Source organism: Etheostoma cragini, chromosome 18 (genome assembly GCF_013103735.1).
Source record: "Etheostoma cragini isolate CJK2018 chromosome 18, CSU_Ecrag_1.0, whole genome shotgun sequence".
In the NCBI taxonomy this organism is placed as follows: Eukaryota; Metazoa; Chordata; class Actinopteri; order Perciformes; family Percidae; genus Etheostoma; species Etheostoma cragini.
The window spans coordinates 3,925,383-3,948,420 of NC_048424.1; the positions used below are offsets into that span (position 1 = coordinate 3,925,383).

At 41.5% G+C, this 23,038-nt stretch overlaps 1 protein-coding gene across 1 annotated transcript in view; it reads right to left on the minus strand.

The window, feature by feature from the left end:
• Nucleotides 1-187: 187 nt before the first annotated feature.
• nmbr (neuromedin B receptor) overlaps nucleotides 188-23,038 on the minus strand; it is a 38,871-nt gene continuing 16,020 nt past the window's right edge. The window contains exons 2-5 of the mRNA XM_034899873.1: nucleotides 19,746-19,887; nucleotides 17,883-18,098; nucleotides 6,443-6,681; nucleotides 188-2,268 (exon numbers count right to left, since the gene is read on the minus strand). Coding sequence (XP_034755764.1) covers nucleotides 2,106-2,268; nucleotides 6,443-6,681; nucleotides 17,883-18,098; nucleotides 19,746-19,887 — 760 coding nt within the window. The 3' untranslated portion in view covers nucleotides 188-2,105. The remainder of the gene's footprint in view (nucleotides 2,269-6,442; nucleotides 6,682-17,882; nucleotides 18,099-19,745; nucleotides 19,888-23,038) is intronic.

A 23,038-nucleotide genomic window follows, 5' to 3' on the forward strand; every position in this document is an offset into this window, starting at 1 on the left:
TTTTGCCTTTTAAAGACAATTCACACTGATACCACGGTGCAGCGCCTGTTTTATTTGCTGTATAAAGCAGCACGCTGATGAAACCATCTGAGTTACAGGTTAAATCCTTGTGGAGAATCCTGTCAAAGTCTTTGAGTACATCTGTGAAAGTCAGGGGAAAAAACCTCCCCCCAGATAATGACATGCCAGACGTTTTGAGGAGCCAACAGCTGTCTCGCCACCCACCGCTCTTTACAGCTGGCATATTGACAGCCACTAACAGCTCTATTCACATTCTTTGACACCCACGTACCTATACTGTAATTTCAGCTCCAATTACATCTGATTGTCTATTTAGGAGCTTAAAGCTTTGGGTGACGAGCAGTGGTTAGTCTGCCTTGAAACATGTATTTTAAAGTTGCTTGCAAAAAAACATTTATTTCCATGTATGGGGGATGTTGCTGCAGTCTGGGACTCACAGTCACTCTGTGCGCTTACATAGAAACATTTATTATGTGTTCATCCGATTCAAGCATAATTTTCCAACACAGAAACGTGACACATGCCCTGCACTGAAAAACACATCAAACATCTAAGGAAGTTAAATAAAAAAAACATCATAAATGTCACATAATCATCTTTTGTGTTTGTTTTGAATATACAGCACATCAATATTCATCATCTGTCTGTTCATGCCAGAGTAGCAACACAGCACAAAGCACTGACGCTAGCTGTATACATGTTGGGTCTGTTAGTCTGTGCATCCACCAGGAAGAGCTCTTTAGGCTGTCAGGCTCTTGGTTATGTGTTTTCGGAGCTCGGATAGGATTTTGTGCCTCGAGAGGAGTCAGATTATCCCAACACATGACAGACGAGTGATTTTACTTGAGTTGAAACATGTGAATATTGAGTTATCCTGAAAAAATTTGGCTCATCACTGATGGATGTCAAATCATCTTTGCTTGACAGAGGTCCTAGTTATGTAACATGTAATTTTTGTGAGGGAAAATAGTGTTTGACAGTTTTCAACGGTTGCAAAAGGAGGTCAGTTTCTGTTGAAGTCTGTAAGAAAGTGTTCCAATTCTCACTTGATTTATTACCTCAGTAAACAGTTTCATAATGAGTTTATGGTCTCGATCGCTAGACTTAAGCAACACAGAATGATCTTTTTTTTAAATTGGCGACAAAGCAGGGGGTGTTTAAGAGCGTGGCTATAATGTGATTTCCAGTGAAAGTGTGTGACGTAACAGAGTAAGGGCTTCTCCCTCACTACTCCCTCTCGTCTAAAATCGTCACATCCGCAACCAGCATGGCTGCGTCCATAAAGGCAAACTCAACGACGGATAGCAGATCTCCACAAACCAATAGGTGACGTCACACATGCGCTGTCCATTAATATTAAACAGCCTATGGGTAAAACCGGTAAATCCACAGAACAACAAAGCCCCAAACCAAACCCTTAACAAACAGCTTTTCCTCCACATTACTAGACATTTTGGTTTACAAGGCTTTGGGTAGATTATATCTGCTACAAATCCATTGCATTCATCTCCAAAATAGTCGTAGCTGGAGTTCAGAGAGAGTCAAAAGGGTTTAAACCTCCAGTGATCGACAGCTTTCTCCGAAATATCCTTGGACAAGACATGGATTCTCTCATGTCTTTGGGGTCTCTGACCCTCCTTATCAAGAGACAGCAGACAAAATCCTCCCTCTCGTCCTGGATCAATGCAGTAAATAGCTTTGTAGATCAATCGATGATGAGCACTCCAGCAACAACGACACAATCTTTCATAGCCAACATGCTATTTTGGTAACCATGCTGTCATAAAGACTGTCCTCTTATCCTTTGTTAAACCTTGCTTTGCAGTTTTAACTTTTTTATCTTTAAGATAAATACTCCTAGCAAACATTGTGGGTGTAGAAAATAAGTACTTTTAGTTTGGGTTTTTCATGTTCTGAACCAGTGACGGGAGTTACTGGTACAATCATTCATCTGGAACAAGGCCTGTAGAGTGTCCTCTATCCATCCACACAAATACCTCTCCTGGTCTCGGAGCTGTGCGAGTTCATAATGTTTGCAGAACTCCCAGGATGAGGTGAAGCTGAAGCTAACGCAACTTCCCATGTCACAGAGCCACTTCCTGTCTGTTGGCGTTGCCATTGGGTGGCGGAGCGATGTTGGCGGCGTTGTGCGTGGGCTTCTTGATAGAGGTGAGGCGGATGTGGGAGGTGCTTTGCAGGTAGCTGGCCTGGCGCTCGGGTCGGGGACCTCGACCACATCGCAGCTGACTAACCAAGAAGAAAAAGAAGAGAGTTAAGTGAGGCCTTCAGAAGTTTCACAGCACTACTCAAAATATTGTCATTACAGATTTCAAAGGTTTGCTTATACACCCTAATAAATACTTCTGTAATTACATTATAATGTATTATTTGTGTTTCACCAATTTCAAAATTTAGAATTATATAAATTGCGTTCAGTAGTATTTAGTGATTTTATTTGGTAAGAGTAAAGTGCTTTTATTTTGAAGTCTTCGTCCAAGGCCTTTTGGGTTGCTCGTGAGTAAGAGAGTCTGTAAGCTAACAGCCAACTAGGGATGTTGTTTTGTGTCCATATTTTACTATGGTGAACGTCATGTCATTCTACGTTAATAGAAGGACACAACGGGAGAATAATAAGCCACTGTGGTCTTTATCTTCTCGCTATACTGTGTGTTTAGTTTTCACGGTGGATTTGGAGGAGAAGCTTTAAATAAAACTGTAGCAAGAAAGCCCCTTGTGTCTGCCAGTGCTTCAGGGGAATTATAACTTCTTTAATTACAAATCGTTTAATTGAATCACAGATAGTAAGAATGCTTTCCCCCTACTGTTGACTGCTTCAGCCTGGCAGTATGTCACTTCTAAAGCTGACTTTCTATGTTTCTCCCGTTATTTCCTTACAAGCAATGCAGCATTTCAAAGGGTATTTTCTAAACAGACTCTGGCGTAGTGCTTAGTCCACATAAAATGTTAAATTACAAAACTTCCAGCACTTTCAGGGCATAACAGCTTCAGTGATCTGTTTTAGTCCACACATGCCAAAACACACAAATTGAATAAAAGGGAAACACAATGGATATTTGCCATTTTGGCAGCCAACCAGGCCTTTACAATTACTAGAGAAACACTGCTCCCAGGGAAACTCTGCTTCCATTCCAGTTTCTAATATTAAAAAATTGTATTGCTTTCCTTTTTATCAAATGTTAGACTTTTCCATCTCTTGAATAAATCAGAAATGGGCTGTTTGGGTTCCAATACTCTGCAAAGGGTTGTTAAAAGTTAAGAACATTGTAATACCGCTTTCAGAAATGACACCAAAAACACGGAGGACTTGGAGGGGGTTTTGCACTCGCAGGTCTGAAGTTCTATCATGGACTCTGTAACTTGGTTACCGTGGTTACCTTGTTTCAAGCCATTCTAGCGTGGTACCGAAAGCCTGTAGGAAGGCTTGGCTCCATTTGGGCCAGTTCTCATTAATATTCAGCCAGCTAAGCTGCTTGACTCTGATTTGCTTACAGCTAGCCAATGACACAGATGGACGGAAGAACGGGTTTGTGTGGCAGGGTAACCTTTTAAAGATTTTGTCATACCTTGATAGTATTGACTGCTGTCTGCAGTCGTATTCAGAAGTGTCACGTGATGTTCCTGCTACGCCTACTGTGGGTGTGATATATTTAGTTTGTGTCATTCCACCTGTGCTTTGGGGGCAATTGTTAACATTTGTAATTGTGCAGCAGTTTAAAGGGTTTCCTTGTACAACTTACAGCGTTGCTTCTCTGAGAATCTCTTTCACATTCAAGTGTATAAAGGGAAGTTGAAATTTCATTGGATAAATTGGTATTTAAATCAAAATAAATCCCTGATCAAATTCAATCAATAAAGAAATCAAATCCGGACCTTGTGAATTGGAATCAAATTGAGACACGAAATCTTTGGGCAATGCTAAAATTTCTAATTGTCAATTGCTGCCCTCAAGGAAAGTCGACATTGCAGCAGCGTTGTCAAAGATGTTAAAATGAGGATGAAACGAAATGAAACAATTTTGACTCCGTCCTGGTTAACAAGCTCCCCGGGTACAGAAGGTGAAGGCTTAACATGTCTCTACTTTATGGAAATCCTCACTTTGGATTCAAAACATAGTTCAGTTTAAAAGTTCCTTTGAATAATTAAAAGTAAATACAAAGACATGTGCATTAGGCCGCGTTCTTCATGCTACAGCCCTGTTATAATTGCTTCCTGAAGGCATATCTTATTCTCTCTACGTATTCTCTGCTGCTTCTGAGGTGATGAAAGCACAAAGCCTTACAGTGGTTCCCTGTAACATGCAGGTTTTAGGAGGACTGTGCCAGATTTTGGAGGGTTTCCATCTTGCCGAGGGAGAATAATGATGTTCAGTGGAAGTAGTACCAATCAGAAAGAGATTTAGAACATGACAAAGCCTTGAATACTTCATCTTGCGACGAGGCTATGGAGTCAATTTACAGTTACAGTTTTTCTCCACTGTTTTGGCTCGTTCCTTGAAACAGAAATTACATTCTCAAAACTCTGAGATCATTTGTCATAACAGTACAAAACAGTTCAGCACAACACTATAGCTCACTGCAAAAGCTCCTATCTCTCCCAAAACTGTTCACTCATGTTTCAAAATTAAATTTCTTTCCCATATAGAGACTCATTGTTACGAAAATGGCAAAGATCCTTTTTCTTTGAATCGCTTTGGCTCATTTCTTGAAACAGGCCAGTGCCCAAAAATGCTTCGTCCCTTTGTCATTGTGGAAGCACTGCAAGTAAAAATGTTTAGATGTTTTGTCGCTATGGCAGAGGACCATTGAAATATCCTTATGTCCACCTTTCAGTCTTAGCCCAGTCCTTCATTGACCAATTCTATTATTATTGGTTACTGTATTATTGTCTAGATAACAGAAGACAATTGTGTATAAAACTGAAAAAACAATATGATTTTAGAGTAAGAGCAGCCCCCAACCCACTGCATGTTTTCCATCTTTTTATGGTAGATAGACAGACAGACAGACAGACAGACAGACAGACAGACAGACAGACAGACAGACAGACGGATGGATGGATGGATGGATATGCTTTATTTATCCCAAAGTAGTAATTGTCTGTTTATGTTGTAAGGCCAGTTAATTAACTGGCCAACAATACAGTGTTGAGCATCGTCAAAATACGTGCTAAAATGTGGAAGTTGCTTTGTGACAAACACATATAACCTAAAAACATGAACTATTAAAAGCGATGTCTGATAATTTCAGATCTGCATGTTTCTGCATCAACGGTAAAAATCAATAGGAGCTTTGAATTAACTTGGCGAACTACGTCTTCAGTAGGAACTAATCTGCTTGGAGCTAGGAGGCACACACAGTAACTCAGCCAACACACAAGGCACCCTTGGGCGTCTGTAAAAAAAATGCAACAGGCTTTCAGCTGTAAACCCATTCGCGACAATATTAGACACTCGGAGCAAGTGGTCCAGAAGAAAGAGCCACAAAGTCTGTGTATTCTAAATGTCGAGTTGGTGGATGGGTCAAACAAACTCAGGACTGTCACCCAGGAGGCCGCGGCTTGTGTCCTGTGCGTTACCGTTGTATTACAGACACACTTCCGTGATGTTTCCTAACCCTAATAATAATAATGCATTACATTTATATAGCGCTTTATCATAGACACTCAAAGAGCTTCGGGGGGAGGGGTGGACTACCAATGTGTAGCACCCACCTGGGTGATGCAAGGCAACCTCACAACGCCTTAGAGAGAAGGGAACATGTTTTTGAGAAGTGGAGAAAACCAGAGAACCCGGAGCAAACACACACACAAACACAAAGGGGGAGAACATGCAAAGTCCACACGGAATGAGCCGGGATGACCAGGGTTCGAAGCCAGCACCTTCTTGCTGTGAGGCCAAAGTGCTAACCATCAGGCCACCGTGCTGTCTTTTCATGAAATGTCTTGGCAATGTACGTGGGCCATCATAACAGTCTAGTAGTATGATAACCTTTTGCAAAATATCACAGTTTCAAGGAATTGCAATTACAGAATTTAAATGTATTATTTTAAAATGTCTGGGAGTTATTTTCCATGGAACACAATGTATTTTATTTTGAAACCCACTGCAGACTGGCAGGGAGATGGATTTCTAAACTGCACTTTGTGTCCTTGAAGAAGAAAACAGCTCATTCAGCAAGAACTGTATGACGGAAAATGTACAGTAAGTGGTTTTGAAACTAACTTTTTCAAACCGTGGTATACCTTGAACCTGGTAACCAACCCATGCTTAGTTGGCAATAAGAAAAATAAACACCACCAGCCTCATCCTTGTAGAAAATGGTTGTTGCATACAACCAAAGGATTAAATTGTCAGTGAAATTGGATGTAGTTTAAGAAACTCTTGTTTGAAAATGGACCCAACCTGTTGAAGTGTCTGCGGAAGCTCTCGCTGAGCAGGTAGAGGGTGAAGGGGTTGACGCAGGAGGAGGAGAAACTGAGGACTCTAGCCAGCAGGGTGATGACGAGGTGAGCCAGCGACAGATCCATCTGGTGGTAGTGGAAGGAGCGGTACATGTAGAGCACGTGGTTGGGGAACCAGCACAGGGCGAACAGGCCAACGAACACCAACACGATCTTGGCCAGGCGCTTCCTCGTCTCCATCTGGAGGAGCGGAGATATAAAGAAGGAAACAGTGGGAAGGGATCAGCTGGGGTGGAAGGAGGGAAAATAAGGCAGCATCTCTTGTTGCGTATTTGATATCTCCTCAACTCAACTCCAGATCAGGAAGTTGTTCTGCCCCTCCTCGGTAAAGACCATCTCAAAGTTCTTATGTCAGTCCCGAGCATCGAGGGGGGGTTTACTGAGGAGCGAAAGGCGAGGAAACACAAGAGTGGCCATCCCTGAAGCCGTGCCACTGAAGGAGTTGTTCACTCCACCCAAACAGCTGATTAATTAACATGACGCTTCAGAGGAAAGGACATCTAAACCTTCTAAAACACATTTCCTCATGTCCTCTCTCCTCCATTGATTTCCTCCTGTGCCTCCTCGGTGGGAGGAACTAAGACGTGAGGAAGAGATGCAAGTGGAAAACTCGAGGAGGCAATTTAAAAGACATGAGAGGCATCGAGAGAGAGATTCAGCAGCCGTCACAAATGAGAGCGTGGTGTTGTAATGGGATACAGTCCATGTGCATGATAGAGACTCTCCTCACCCCTGGTGTAGTCATCAGACTCAGACCTGAATTTCAACAACCACGTTAACACAATAACAAAGTCAGCCTACTACCATCTAAAGAATGTATCAAGGATTAAAGGATTTATGTCTCAGCAAGATATTGGAAAAACTTGTCCATGCTTTTATCTTTACTGTAACTGCGTCCTTACAGGTCTCCCTAAAAAAATGAATCCGACAGCTTCAGGTGATTCAGAACGCTGCTGCTCGAGTCCTTACTAAGACCAAGAGACTGGATCACATCAGTCCAGTTCTGAAGTCCTTACACTGGCTTCCTGTGCCTCAAAGAGTTGATTTCAAAATACTTAAGCTGGTTTATAAATCCCTAAATGGCTTAGGACCAAAATATATTTCAGATCTGTTAGTGTACTATGAACCACCCAGACCTCTCAGGTCATCTGGGACAGGTCTGCTTTCTGTCCCCGGATTCAGAACTAGACAGGGGGACGCAGCGTTCAGTTTCTATCTTTATTTTTATTTTTTAATCCCTGTTTTGCTCTTTGCTTTTTACTGTTTGATGTTTTATGTGAAGCATTTGAGTTGCCTTGTGCTGAAATGTGCTATATAAACAAAATTGCCTTGCCTAAAAAAATTAAGGCCCTGTTTTACATTTTTCCTGCAAATGTAAAGTTCTGGAAGGGAAAGCTTGACGACACTGTCCTCCCCCCAAAAACGCTCCCATAAGTTGTTCGTTCAAGCAGCAATTACGACTCATCTTCATGTTTGTAGTGGCGGCGCCCTCTAGTGGCCGCTATAGGAGCAAAGCAGGAGCTGGTTAAAATAATGCAGTAGAGATCTTTAAAATGTTAAGTTACAAAAAACTTCAGACTTCACCTTTTTACACTGAAGCTTCACTCATGATCTAGGAATAGCCGTAAGCAAAAAAAATAACTGATACAAACTGCTTGCCTACACGCACTTATCATTCTTGACAGGAAAAAAGGTTTGCCTCCCGCTGGGTCCTGAATGCTAAAAGCTTCCTCCAAATGTCTCGTGATGTAATGGACAGAAACAGTGCAAAAGATGGACGCAAGACGAAAATGGATCATATTTAAACATCAAATGCATTACACGTCGAGTATGCCCTCATCAGGCGGATGCTCGCAGATTCTCTGAGACATATGAAAAAGGTCAATTATGTCCGTCATGCGCACTTTGCACAGGTCAGCTGTCTCAGCGCGTAAGGACTCAACTCAACACAAACACGTAAAAATGTCAGCAGTGTTTTTCAAAGTGCTTCTCTGTGTAGCGCGGGCATGGAACTCATCAGACCTCCTGACCTTCTGACGTTCAGCTGGAGAAGTTTCTAGAGCTCAGAAAGGAGAGACCGGAAATGTTCTCTTACTTTGATTTTGCGGCGATGGAATGTAACTAAGTACAGTTACTCCAGTACTGTACTTCAGTCCAGATGTTGAGGTACTTTTACTTTACTTCAGTCTTTTTCTTTTCATGCCACTTTCTACTTCTACTCCGCTACATTTCAGAGAGAGATATTCTACTTTTAACTCTATTCATCTGACAGCTTTAGTCACTAGTTACTTTAATTACTAGTTACTTTAGTTACTCTACTACATTCATCTGACAGATTTAGTCACTAGTTACTTTACACATTAAGATTTCTGCACACAGAACACATGTAGTTTATAAATCTGATGTTTTTTATAAAGTAACCTAGCAACAATGTAACGTCCTGCAGGTCCAGCTGAGATGATCAGACCATTAAACACACTGAAACTGTTTGGATCCTTTCCAGTTTTTCCATCCCTTTAAAATACTTTTAACTACATTTTCCTGAAGATACTTTCATACTTTTTAATATTTTCAATGCATGGCAGGAGTATTTTTACAGCTCAGTATTTCTAGGTTTTCTTAGTAAAGGATCTAAATACTTTTCCCACCACTCTTGTCCTGCCTTCTGAAATCCTAATAGCTTAGATGCCATAATCAAATCCTAAAGAGCTCATTAGATCTCCTCCCCCCAAGCAAAGAGAGAAATAGATCAAATCAGCGCTACAGCACATATGTTGCTGGTACATATAGAGTGCTCGGAGGAGCATATTTATCTCCTGTCTGTCTTATTTCAGCGAGGGAATGAACTTGATGTCACGGCAATGAACTGGAAGGAAAGGGAAAGGTTTGTCGTAGCAAGCATCAGGTGCAGCGTAACTCAGGTGCCGAGGACTGCAGGGATTTGGGTCTGCACCGCCCGCTTGTTTGGACCAAATCAACAATGCAGAACAACTTCATATTACAGTGCCTTGCGAAAGTATTCAGCCCCCTTCAACTTTTCGACCTCTACCTCTCTGCACGCCCAATTTTTCAGTTTTTTATCAGCTAAAAAGTTTGAAATATCCAATAGATTTCGATCCACTTCATAATTGTGTCCCACTTTTTGTTGATTCTTCACAAAAAATCACAGTTTTAAATCTTTATGATTGAAGCCTGAAATGTGGAAAAAGGTCAAAAAGTTCAAGGGGGCAGAATACTTTGGCAAGGCTCTGTAGGTGCTGTTCAGCCACATTACGCACGCTTCTGGGACGCGCCGCGACACCACTGGTGGAATATAATACAATGATTTCAATGGCTGCGATTGCTCGCAAGTGTCGCGCCAACATCGAAACACAGCGCAAACGCGCCTAGTGAAAAATAGGGATGAGTTACTGAAAAACAATCACCGAAATTGGTCCGGTATAAGCGAAATGGAACAATTTATAATGTAACGTTAATGGGCAATTGCGCACCTTCAATTTCAAGATGAGAAGAAAAGCAACTCGCACACCACTTGCTTGGTCTCGTTTGTAGAGCAAAGAATTAAAAAGAAAAGATTTACACTAAAAAAGGAAAATTTGACACTTTTCACCTCTGCATTTGATGTATTGGCTGGTCGACATTTCGGCTCCAGGGACCTTTCTCAAGAGTCTTAATAATTTAATAATTGCATCTTGAGATAATGTCATTTCATTAGATTCTGCTTTGTGAAGAACACAATCATCATTAAGTGAGACAGAGCTGGCGGCATCTCACCTAGACTGACTTTTTAAAAGTTAACCAACAGCAAAACTCTGATTGCTGAGCAGGGATCCTATCTGCTGCTGCTGGTTTGTGTTCGCTCGGATTTGCTGCTAGCGGTTCGGCAGAGTTTGGCGGTTTTCCAAAGATCCTCTTAGACGCCTTTAGCTTCAGGTCACGACTCCTCTGGAAGGGTGTTTTACGTGACTGTGTGTAAAAAAAGTGTGTGCCTGAGGTATTAATACATACTTTCCTACCTGTATTTCCTTGCATATATGCAACTTCATTTGTGTGCTGTCTTTTTATTTTTGCATATAAAAATATACAATAGCATACAGTAAGAAAATGCACTGGGAAAAAATCTGGAGAGATCATGAATATTTTAACCCTCTAAGGTCTAAAGGATTGTTATTTTTTAAATATCTTTCTAAATATAACTTTTAAGGGTATTTGCATAGGACTTGATGCCCATGTATTGCGCAACAAACGCAGGTTTCTGTAGAGTAAGACGTTTTTCCTGTAGCCATAGGAATATATTTATGAACCCTCTTACAGGGCCAGGCCCCCATCCTATTAACTGTGTGAACGCTGATTCAGCAGCATTCACAGTATTGTTATCCGATTCTTTATTCTTCATTTCTTTCTTTTGTTGCCTCTAACATCTGCAAAAATCATTCAAATATCAAAATGTGCAGCTCTTTAAGCACTTTACGGAAATTCTTCAACTTTCTTTTCTGCTATCTATGCTTTGATAAATAGTAAGCTTTTTAATTTTTTTATTTTACATTAGAGTCAATGGAGCAATCTTTCAATCCTCTTCAGGCTTTCTTCCTTTTTTAAATGCTTCTCCTCCCACAGACTTTCACCTACTGACATCATTTGAACGTCGAACGGCTCACAGAACCTTTAGCTATCACAGTTGTTGTCAGCTTCAGGATTTCTTTTACAGTTTTTGTAGTATCATTGTTTAAGTTTAGTGTTTCATTCAAGCTTTCTGTGCTGTAATGGAGTATTGCTAACTTAGTGGGTTATGACTTCACTTTAAAAATTGTCTCAATGTTATTCAACTTTTTAAAGACATTCATATTAATTAGAACAATTCCCACTATTGCACATTTTTCTACAACTTCCCCTTATCTTACACATTCAAGCCAGCAATTCAGTGAAGCGACAGCTTTTCAGAAACACTAACAATATTCCACTTTTGTTTCTTACAATTTTGGTATTATTTAACATTTTAATTAAACATATTCTAATTCAAACCATTCCCACTTCTTCAGCTATTTTCACTGATTTACCTTCTTATGCATTGAAGCCAGCAATCTAGTTGATATTTGGCAATTTAGCTTTTCAGCATTCACAAGCATTTTCTGCAGGAAATGCATTTTCTAGTTACTCATGTTTTTAATGATGTTTTCAACTTTTGTCTTCATGTACTTGGTGTTGTTGGGTTTTTCAGAGCTTGAATTGTAAAAGAAAATGTCCATGCCTACGTGGCTGAGTATTATTTTATCTTGATATGTAAGGAGATAATTTGTCGCTAAACCTGTACAGCAGATGTTTCCTTTTTGAAATTTTTTAATATCTGAAAACCTTCAGGGCTTGTAAAAGGAACCCACCTAACACTGAAATTACAGACTGTAAACAGTACAAACTTGCCAAGCATTTTCCAATGAACATAAATACGAATACTGCCTTAGACTTCCACAACAGACTCAAGAAGACAGTAGAGGTAGCTGCACTAAGGTATAGATGGGTTGTGGTAGTACTGATATATCTGATACTGTGTGTGGAGCTGAAGGTGTCACCCTAAAAACTCATAAATACTATAGGGAGAGTCATCCCCGTGACTCTCTGCTGCAGCCCCGTGTGGCTCTGCAGGTCTGAAACGACACTCTGCAGTGAGGTTGACCTCAACACTCTCGGGGTTAATGGAGAGTTTCTGACGAACAAACAGTGAATCAACCTCTGGTGCTGAGAGCTGAGAGGAAGAGGAGGATCATCAGAGAAGAGAAAAACACACTCTGATGGTTGGTCCGACAACTGTTGCTGCAGATTAACCATCTTTTTCTGTTCCATAAACTTAAAAGCAGTCAACAGTGTTGAGAGGAAGAAAGGCACAGTTTCTGTTTCTTACACATCAAGAATAAACTACTAACCATGCAGTAATATCTGTCATTAGTTTGTTTGTTTCTACTAAGGATTTCACAAAAAGCAATACTCACGATACTTGCTTTAGACTTTTTGTGTCAATAACATCGACAAAGGCATTTTATGAGATGGGAGGGAGAATGCGTTGGGAATGTGAATGAGAGCAGTCTGAAATGGTAAACTATAAGAGTGTAATAATTGTCCACAGTCAAGCATACAGCTCACGAAGAATAAAGTTGCAAATAATCTTGGCACACAACTCCGCCAAGCCAATAGCTCCTCTACCATTAAATATGCCATCCCTTTTTTTTGATGTCTCTCCATGTCTCCCATTGTCTTCTCATTCATTCATCACGGTTAAATCTAATCTGTGCTTCGGTGTGTGGGAGCGATGCTATCAGAGGTTTCTTGAAGGGGGAAAAGCTTCTTCACTCGGGGGCTGTACCTCCACATCGCTAGAGGTTGGAGGTTGGCAAATTTTACATTAATTGCAGACGGCCACATTAATACCAAACACGCCCACTATCTTATCTAAGAGCAGAGCTAATTCATTATGTTCCCAGAGATAAGAAAACACACACCCACATACATACACACACACCTACACACACACACAAACACACACACAGACACACACACACCATTGTTCAGAAAACGCTCATATCCGGGCTTTTTGACTTTGACAAACCACGTATTGTGCCTTTAGTTTGATTATTTTTTGGGGGGGGGGGGGCTTTGTGAATTCATGAATTTTTTTGTACAAAAACATTTAGCCTTACAAAAGAGAATACATTGAAAAAAGATTAATTTAAAAACATTCAATGGAGCTATTTACCTCAGACAAAGAGAGAAGGTATCTCCTCGTTACACAATACGAAGATATACTTCTTTCCCTTAATATCAAGCCTTGGACAGAGCTGTCATATTGTCATATTTTCAATTATAAGAAGTTAAAGGAAAATGATTTTTAATGACTTAACAGCCTGATGATGAGTGCAGAATAATTTAATAAATAATATTAATTTATACTGTGTATTTATCCCCAGTGGGTAAATTACAATTGTGTTAGTAATCACTACACACACACACACGCTAAGAACCTAATCATGCACCAGTGGAGAAATGTGTGAGAGAGTGGGCTGCCAGTGCTGGACCAGCACCCTGATTAGTTGGGGGGTGGGGTATGGTGGCAGTGCCCAGGAGCTGAAGTGGCATCTTTCCCGCTACCAGTCCACAATCCGTACGGGGACTTGAACCAGCGACCCTCTGGTTCCCAACACAACCCAACTCCCTACAAACTGAGCTACTGCCACCCCAATACTTTGTTTGGGAGACTTTATGATCTGATAAAAAGTGTTTCTATTTCCTCTGCTGCCTGACAAGATAACAAGTGCACAAATTAGGAAATGTTGGCTCCGCATTTTTTATCATTTGGATCATTATGGAAATATGACAGCTGCTTGCTGCAGTGTCAATCTGTCTCAAATGTGTCTCTAATGGGAGCTGGCAGCCCGAAAACTTGTTGCTTTGCAAGCTTTCCTCGTCAACGCAGAGTCTCCGCTGCAACCTCAGAAGATTTATTATCAATGAGCCGAGGAGAAACTCTATTACACAGAACTGAATACACTTGCACAGCCATGGAAGCAGCCGCAGGGGGTGTGTGTGTGTGTGTGTGTGTGTGTGTTTCTGTGTATTTATGTATGTGTGTGTGTCTGTGTATTTATGTATGTGTGTGTGTGTGTTTTTGTGTGTATGTGTTTAAGTGGGAGTGCGTGTGTGGGTGGGTAAGTGGGTGGGTGTATGTGTGTGTATCTTGTGTTTGTCTGTGTATGTGTGTGTGTGTGTGTGTGTGTGTGTGTGTGTGTGTGTGTGTGTGTGTGTATGTGAGTGTGTGTATGTATGTGTGCGTGTACACATGCACAAACATTGCTTTTTACCAACCCATTCTCCCTCCTAACTCGTAAAAACAACATGGACGATTGGTCAGTGTCTCTCTCATCATTTACCAACACACACAGTAAATCCCCCTTTAGTGTCGATATGGAACGCACCGGGCCGAGCAGCAGCTCCCCCACGGTGCTGTAAGATGACACAGATTTAAGAGAAACAACGGCAGAGAGTAGTATCAAAGACCAAAAGTCCATGTAAGGAGGCAGATTTGGGGGGGGGGGGGGGGGGGGGGGGGGGGGGGGGGGGTCAAACAACACAGAACTTTCACCCAGGAGGCCGGGGTCCGAGTCCCATTCTTGGCCCACGTGTCCCTGAACCGTTAGTATGGATCCCACGTAATTTCTAGGTGTCCTGAAAACACACACGTCGACATCCAAACGCAGGAAAAAGTGCCGGGAGCTGCAGGGGATGTGGGTCTGGCTTATAGACTGTATATATATTGATTAATATTAATATTAACGGTCTATGGTCTGGCTCTGTGTTTTCAGTTAAAAAGGAGACTATGTGCAGCAGTTTGGGGAGTGTAACATCATCATCAAAAATCATTGGTAGTTTTTATGGTGGATATCCCCGCAGACACAGCAGTTGCACATCTCACCAGCTACTGGGGGGGGGGGGAATCACCAGACGCGTCCCGTTACGATATCATCAAGATACTTAGGATACAATATAATCTTTTTTCCAACTTCTAATTTTTCCCAATTTCAAATGATTCATCAACATCTGGTTTATCTAAAAAGAAACAATTCTCTGTTTGGTCATCTCACTTCAATTTCAAAATTGGATAAACTGACCAACACATATATAATATATAATAAATAATAAAAGATCCATACTTGGCGCCTGTGTATCGATGCAGTATTGCCACTGAGAATGTTGCGATACTATGCTGTATTGATTGTTCCCCCCACCCTTACTGTTGGGTCTTAAATAATTCACTCCTCTCCTCCATCTGTGAGGATCAGGCTGGTGTAAAGTGATCACTCTCTCCAGCTAACACAGTCCTCCACTAAACCTCCCCTCATGGCTCATATACTGAAGGCCTCTGAAGCCGCGGGAGTGAGAGGTGTGGGTGCAAAAAGCTTCACGCCGAGTCGACCCCCGTCAAACTAGAAAACTTCTAGACTATCTTCTGCAAGAGTAAGAAATCACTTCACTTTATATATTCATTCACTCTGTTATTCATTACATATCAAGTCTGTCACTTTTTAAAGTTAACCCTTGTGTTGTCCTCAGGTCAAATTGACCCGTTTTCCTATCAATGTGGACTGATTCCACACAACGCTCTTTGCCAAGTACAAATCTCTACTTTCAAAATTTTGGGGTGTCTTTTTCAATTTTATAGCATTTGGAGAGAAAAAATTGAAGTGATTTTGAAATAGCATGGAGGAAAAGTTGACATACCTCAGATTGTGATAATCCATCAACATCCATTCCCTTAATTTTAGTCAATAATTCCTAATTTCTGCTTTTCTTACTCAAACATCAGGTATAAACCCTCGGGTGTTCGGGGTTGAGATATTGTTAAGTAGCGCTGATAGATACAGCTACGTGTGAGAAGCAAAACATCCCATGCTGCAGATCAGATGGAAACTGGAAGTCCCGCCCAGTTCCCAGATGGAGGAAGCTGATTGGTGCGGCTTGTACAACTGACTCGCCAATCAAGGAGTGCCACTGAAGTCCGCCACCAGTTTAAATAGCCTGATTGATTGCAGAATCCAGAACTCTACTAAAAACTGACTCTGAGACTCTAAAAACTGATATGTTTTTGCATTCCCAGGTTGAAATTGGTACTTGACATTAGGTGCAGGGGTGCTGTGAGTATGTGTTTTGTATTTTAAAGTTAGAGAGGATTTCTGTTTATTCTTTTGTTCTTATTCTTAGAGAACTAGTCTTCCTCTTGAGGATCTCCTTTTGTTGTATTCTGTTTTTGTTTTCCACAGCACCCATCGGCCCATTTTTTCCAGTTTGTAAGTTATGTTGTTCTGTTTGACCTGATATTCTTTAAATAAATATCCTCTCACATACCAAACACGTCTGGTTTTATGTTTATGTCAGGATACCCCTAGATGCAGGACGTAACAGCGTGCATGCTACGCGTGGACTGAATCACAATCGTGTCAATGTGACTGGCAGGAGATGACGGGAGACAGCAGTGACAGCATATCCAAAGTCACTCATGTCAACACCACAGATCCAATATGTTGCCACAGGAGAAGAACCTGCAGTGAATGCAGCAGTAAACGTGTGTGGAAAGTTAAGCTCAAGTGAAGATCAGTTTGGGACAATCTGCTCCTTTTATGCAAAAAGAAGAAGGAACAAAATAAAACCAAGCACATAATTGATCCTGATACACAGCATATGCTCTTCAGAAAACCGAAGTGTGCCCAACTCAGAGTAGCTCCCTGTCTTGGCCGCGCTTAAATTGCATCATCAAGTTCTCCACTTGCCTCCCTTCATCATGTCCCTCCCTTCATCATGTCTTAGTCCCTCCCGCCAAGGAGGCCCGTCATCATGGGAGGAGAGAGGAAGCAGACGTGTTTTTGTAGGGATGAGATGTCCTGTCCTCTAAAGCGTCACGTGAATTTGTCAGCTGTTTGGGTGGAATTAGCAACTTAAGCTGCTCTTGTGTTTCCTTGGCAATAACTTAATTTGAATTTATTCTCTTTATGAATAAATTACAATATACACTCTGTTATTACACACTACACAAAGGCCTGAATAGGCCTGTACAAGGGAAGGATGTCAGAATGGACCTGTTCCCTGAGCAGTTTGGTGCTTTGCTCAAGAGCACCTTAGCACCTTAGAAACTTGAACCAGCGACCCTCAGGTTCCCAACCCAAGTCCCTACGGGACCCCCCCCCCCCTAGCTCCTCGATGCTTGCTCCTTGCAAGAAACAACTTCCGGGTCGGCCGAGGACCGAGGAGTCGAGGACTATCAGATAAGCGACATGAGGTTTATTCCAACAAGAGAAGTGTACGTGAACATGGATTATGAACGATTCATCTGCCCCATGGTCACCAAAGTAAATATTAGAGCCGTTCTTCAACAAGCCAATAATATCTCCAGAACATTCTGACACTAAAATGGCATTTTTCCAAAGGACACATCAGGAGATTATCTTAGTTTGAAACCTGTTTCGGTTTCAACACCAAACTCTCGCGAGATCTGGCAACACAGACAAGCTAACGTTACTTAACATATATGAACGCCTTAACAAAACTAATCACCTGTATGCTAAATACGTCTTCAAACTGTGTAAATATCTAACGTACTGTACATTATACAAATATAACTTTTCATCTATCCACACAACGTTCATGACACCTTCAAACAAGGCCACGCCCCTTTAGGAGACAGGAAGTTTCATACCATTGGCGCTGCTTGAAATGCGTTATCTTTAGTATAGAGGATCTTTGGTTGAAGTGCAAACCTGCAGAATCCTATCAGCTCATTTTGTATTTATTCATTAATCCATTCATTCATTCATTCATTCATTCATTCATTGATCAGCGCTCACCTGTCTCTTGGTGTGTTCGCTGACCTCGCCCGGCATGTCGTGGGCGCTCTTGATGAGCGTGCAGGCGATGTGGTAATAGTACACCGAGATGATGGTCAGAGGGATCAGGAAGTAAACCAGGAATATCATCACAGAGTGAATCTTGGGATGCATCTGATTGGACAGCGGGTAGGGCACGCAGTTCACAAAGGTGACGTTGGTGTTGTCCCTCTGTCCCTGAGAGTGGAGGAGACAAGGAGAAGAGAGGAGGGAATAAACTGGAGAAGGGCAACTCCTGAGTACTTTGCACTTTAAATACTTTAAGTTAGGGATGCACTGAATCAAGATTTTTTGGGGTTTGTCCGTTACCACGGTAACCGCATTAATGAAGTAAACAGCGTCCTGTGCTGTGACTTTCCTTCCTAACCGTACCTGAAGTTGCTGCATGTTGGCTGCTGTCTGTAGATTCCTTCATGCACAACCTGTATTACAACCACATGTTGTAACCGCGGTGATGTTGTGTATTGAATGGCCTTCTTTTGACTGAAAGTAGTGCCAAACATCACTTTCTCTGCTCACGAGATCCATTTTCACTTTCTCACGGCCTGCTACATTGAACGCTCCTCCTACGTAAACACCGTCCCGTAACCAACGGCGGCGTCATCACGTCAACCTTGCATAGCACACTTAGTACAAGCGTAGGGTTTGGTTCAGTGGGAAAAAATCCCACAGTTCGGCAGAAACCGAACACCGTTAAAAAGCCCGATATTCAGCCAAAACCAGAAGCCGAATCCTGGTTTCGGTGCATCCCTGGTTTAAAGTCCGTCATTTCTTCGTGTAAGCTGAGGGTTCGCGGTTGGATGAAAACATCAGCGATGAATGCTTTAAGAACATTTTCCTGATGAGACTTGCATAATTCTACTTAAGCAACATTTTTAATTCAGGACTTTTTACTACTGTATTAGTACTTTTATCAGGCCTTCCTGAAAAATGTGGAGTTTTTTGGCTGCTCTTGTGTGAAGTAAACACTTTTTGAACTTTCTGCTAAGATACAGTGAGGGGGAAAAAAGTATCCTTGACCCTCTGCTGATTTTGTACCCACTGGCAAAGAAATTATCACTCTATCAGTTTAATTGTAGATTTATTTGAGCAGTGAGAGACAGAATAAAGACAAGAAAATATCCAGAATCCAGAAATACGCATGTCAAAAATGTTATAAATTGATTTGCATTTTAATGAGGGAAATAATGATTTGACCCCCTCTCATTCAGAAAGATTTCTGGTTCCCAGGTGTCTTTTATGCAGGTAACGAGCTGAGATTAGGAACACACTCTTAAAGGGAGTGTTCCTTATCTCAGCCTGTAATTCCCTCATTAAAATGCAAATCCGTATATAACGTTTTTGACATGCGTTTTTCTGGATTTTCTTGTTGTTATTCTGGCTCTCACTGTTCAAATAAATCTACCATTAAAATTATAGACTGATCATGTCTTTGTCAGTGGGCAAATGTACAAAATCAGCAGAGGATCAAATGCTTTTTCCTTCACAGCATATGTGACTTTTCTGCAACAACAATGCGGGGGTTATGAGTCATGCACACCCCGCGTTATTTTGCGCGGAAGTTAGAAATGAATGCGCTTAAAGTGTGCTGTATTTGAAAAAAAGTAGCAGCCCCTGCATGAATATGCAGACTTTGGCTGACTGTGCATTGAATTATGCGATCGCATAATAACGTTTCTTCATATTTAATTTCTCTACTGCAGTAAAGGAACTAGACACTTCTTCCATCAGTGATTGCGAGAGAGGACATGGGTTCGACGGCGTTCTCAGAGTGCCCTTGTTTTAGTTGGTGGTTGTTCTAGTACTACAATGTCTGTATTTTACCTGCATGTTGACAACTTGAGAGAAAATGGCCTCAGGAACTGCCAGCAGGATGGACAGCAGCCAGATAGACACGGCCTTAAGACACGTCCAGAAGACAGCGCCGGACTTCTGGATGTCCATCGGGTTTACTATTGCATTGTACCTGCCCGAGACAGAGAGACAAACAATCCACCATTGAAATTTCACTGAAAAATGAGACACTCATTTAACTTTCATGGACTTGACATGTCACCTCCCATGATGCATTGCTGCGGTGTGCAGCAGCAACATTGAACCCTCATCATCTTTTATCTGTGACCTTCATCTCCTCAAAGCTATCCGCAGAAACAACTCAGTGTGATGCTGAGGGACTGCATGCTTCAAAATACTTCACAAAAACATCTTAAAATATTCTGCGCACACACAAACACACACACATACATAAACAAATACACACACACACACACACACACATACATAAACACATACACACATAAATAGATACATTCATTCATGCATGCATGCTCACACGCACACACACACATATACACACACACACAAATGAACACATACATGCACCCACACTTGCTTACACGCACACACACACACACACACGCACACACACACACACACACACACACGTTATGTCTTGGATGTGCTTTCAACCTGGCCTCTGAGACTGTTCTCCTTTCTCTAGTCTCCTTTGTAATGTCTTCACTGCTTGGCCTGCTTTAATGTCTTTGCCATCATCTGTGCTTGCTGGTGTGTGTGTCACTTCTTTGTGTGTATTAATCATTTTTGCTTGGGCTTGATGTCATTATAGATGTAAATTATTTTAATTTGTTACCATTGTATTTAAGGATGCCTTTTGTCAGCTGGCCATGGACTACAGCTGGAAAGGGGTTCTTACTGTACAGTGAATTAAGGGGGACTGTCCACCACATTAAAAACTAAACGCAGACATAAACACAAGCATACACAAACATACGTACACACACTCAAGCAGACAAACACACACACATACACATATATACATGCATGCATGCACCCAAGCACGTGCACACACACATACCCATGCACGCACGCACACACACACAATCACACACACACCTACATACACACACATATGTAAATACAGAAACGCATACATAAACACACACATGCACATGTGCACACACGCACGCGCACACATACATACACACACACACATGCACGTAACACACATACATACACACACACATTAATGCACACACATATACACACACAGATGAAATGTTTTGGCCGCAATGCAACATGGCTCTGAATAAACAGATTAGATTAGGCTGCTACATAATTAAAAGAGTAAAAACCATTATGAAATGAACACTTCAACCCCTTTCCAAATGTCTGGACTGAAACCAAACATAAATAATCTAATAATTTTTCTCCTTCTTTTGACAACATTAGTAGCTCCGGGCTCTTTGTGAATTAATGAGAAACCGCTGTGGCTGCAGACTGCCGGACAAAGACAGGAACCATACAATGGGACGCTCTGTCACTCTAACTGTAATTGTTCTTTGTGTGTAATCACTGAGCTGCATTTTAAATACCTCATTAGACAGAGATCAGTGACTCAGATACACAGTGTTGTGACAGCCATGTGGTCTGACGTATAAAAGACAAAGTCCCAAAGGAGGTTTAGAGTCTCCAATTCAGGACGGAAAATCTAAATGAGGTACAGGTTAGTTTAAAGCCTGAAGAGTATTCAGAAAATATGCTTTCTCCCTTCATTTACATGCTCTTTGTTGTGTTTGAGGCTAACTTGTAGCCAGCAGTGAACCAACTCCGTTAAGTAGGTCCATGTTTACTGTATTGACATTACACAAGTCTCTCGTTAGCATGTCGGCTACTTGTCGCAAAGTGACGCATGCATAACTCAAAACTGCACTCAACTCACATCGGGGAGTGACAGAGTAGCCCGACACAGCTCGGGAGACGTTCTCAGAGCTGAAGTAATAATAATAGTGATAACAAAAAGTAATAACATAATCTACACAGCTCTATAAAGAAGGAAATCTCTCAATTCCCATTTAATAAAAAAATGATAATAATTGATTTTCCAATATTGCACCTCTCAATACAGAACGCAACATTCTGTATACTAATACTGCCGACGTTGTCTTTGCTGTAGTCAGTATATATTTATGTTTAACATGAAGTATGCTTCTGCTTGAGAGCAGTGCATTTCCACAACTCTCTCCCCATGTGTCATTTTATCAATGGGAAACATGCATGTGTACAGACAAGGCTGGCAGCAGCAGCAGCAGCGCTGCATCAGACAAGTTTCTGGTGTGCAAAGACATAGAGAACGCCACGCAACTGACACGCAACTGACACACAACTGACACGCAACAGAAACACCACGGCCTTGCTCACGCCACACTCACGCCACGCGGGCAGTGTGCAGGACGCCTTGGTGAAAAACAACCATAAACATAAACTGGTTGTGCTTGCAGATACGTATATGATAGAAGACTGGATTATTGGCTGTGTGCCCTCCTAGTTCTCTTCAGTTTTACCTTTTTTAATTTCTATGTATGTTTTTTTCTGCTATCCGCTGCTGTCTTGGCCCTCCGGCAGCAGCAACTTCTGAGATAAACGAGAGAGAGGCACTTCACATAATTAAGTTAACTGATGTTTGAAAGTTGGCAGTCCGCTGCCACGATGATTGACTGTTTCCATTCAGATGTCTGAGAGGACGTCACTATGTCTGAATGCTCTTCTGTGCTTTTAGCTTTCAGAAAGTCGTCTTAAGGAATAATTATTTAGTTTTGTACATGGAGAACGAAACGCTGTACGATGGTTCAGCCAGACTGACAACTTAAAGATCCCTCTGAGCAACGACTGACCAAGAAGAGAAGACATCGGTATCGTTGCACGGTTTGGAGAAGTTGTTGCACCATCCGAGTTCTATTCTCCCATCATGCAACGCTTTGGGGGACATCCCATCTGACTGTTTTTAGCTTTGTTCAAGTAGTTGTTATTGAAGGAAAGAAGAAAAAGTTATTATATGCTCCAGCTTGTGTTATACCGTCAGGTGTTTATGCAACTCTGAGTGTTTCCAGAGCTGCCGTCATGACTGGATCTTGTCTTTCCTGCTGCTCTTTTATACTGATTATTTATCATTATTACTGATTAGGTCATGCAGCACAGGCTGTTTTGGTGAGAATGTAACAATGAGTAAAGTCTATAACACACTTCCTGCTTCTTACAGTACAGACGCTTTTGCTGCTTGCTCCTGCCTCTGCTTGCATATTTTTGCTGATAATCTTGCT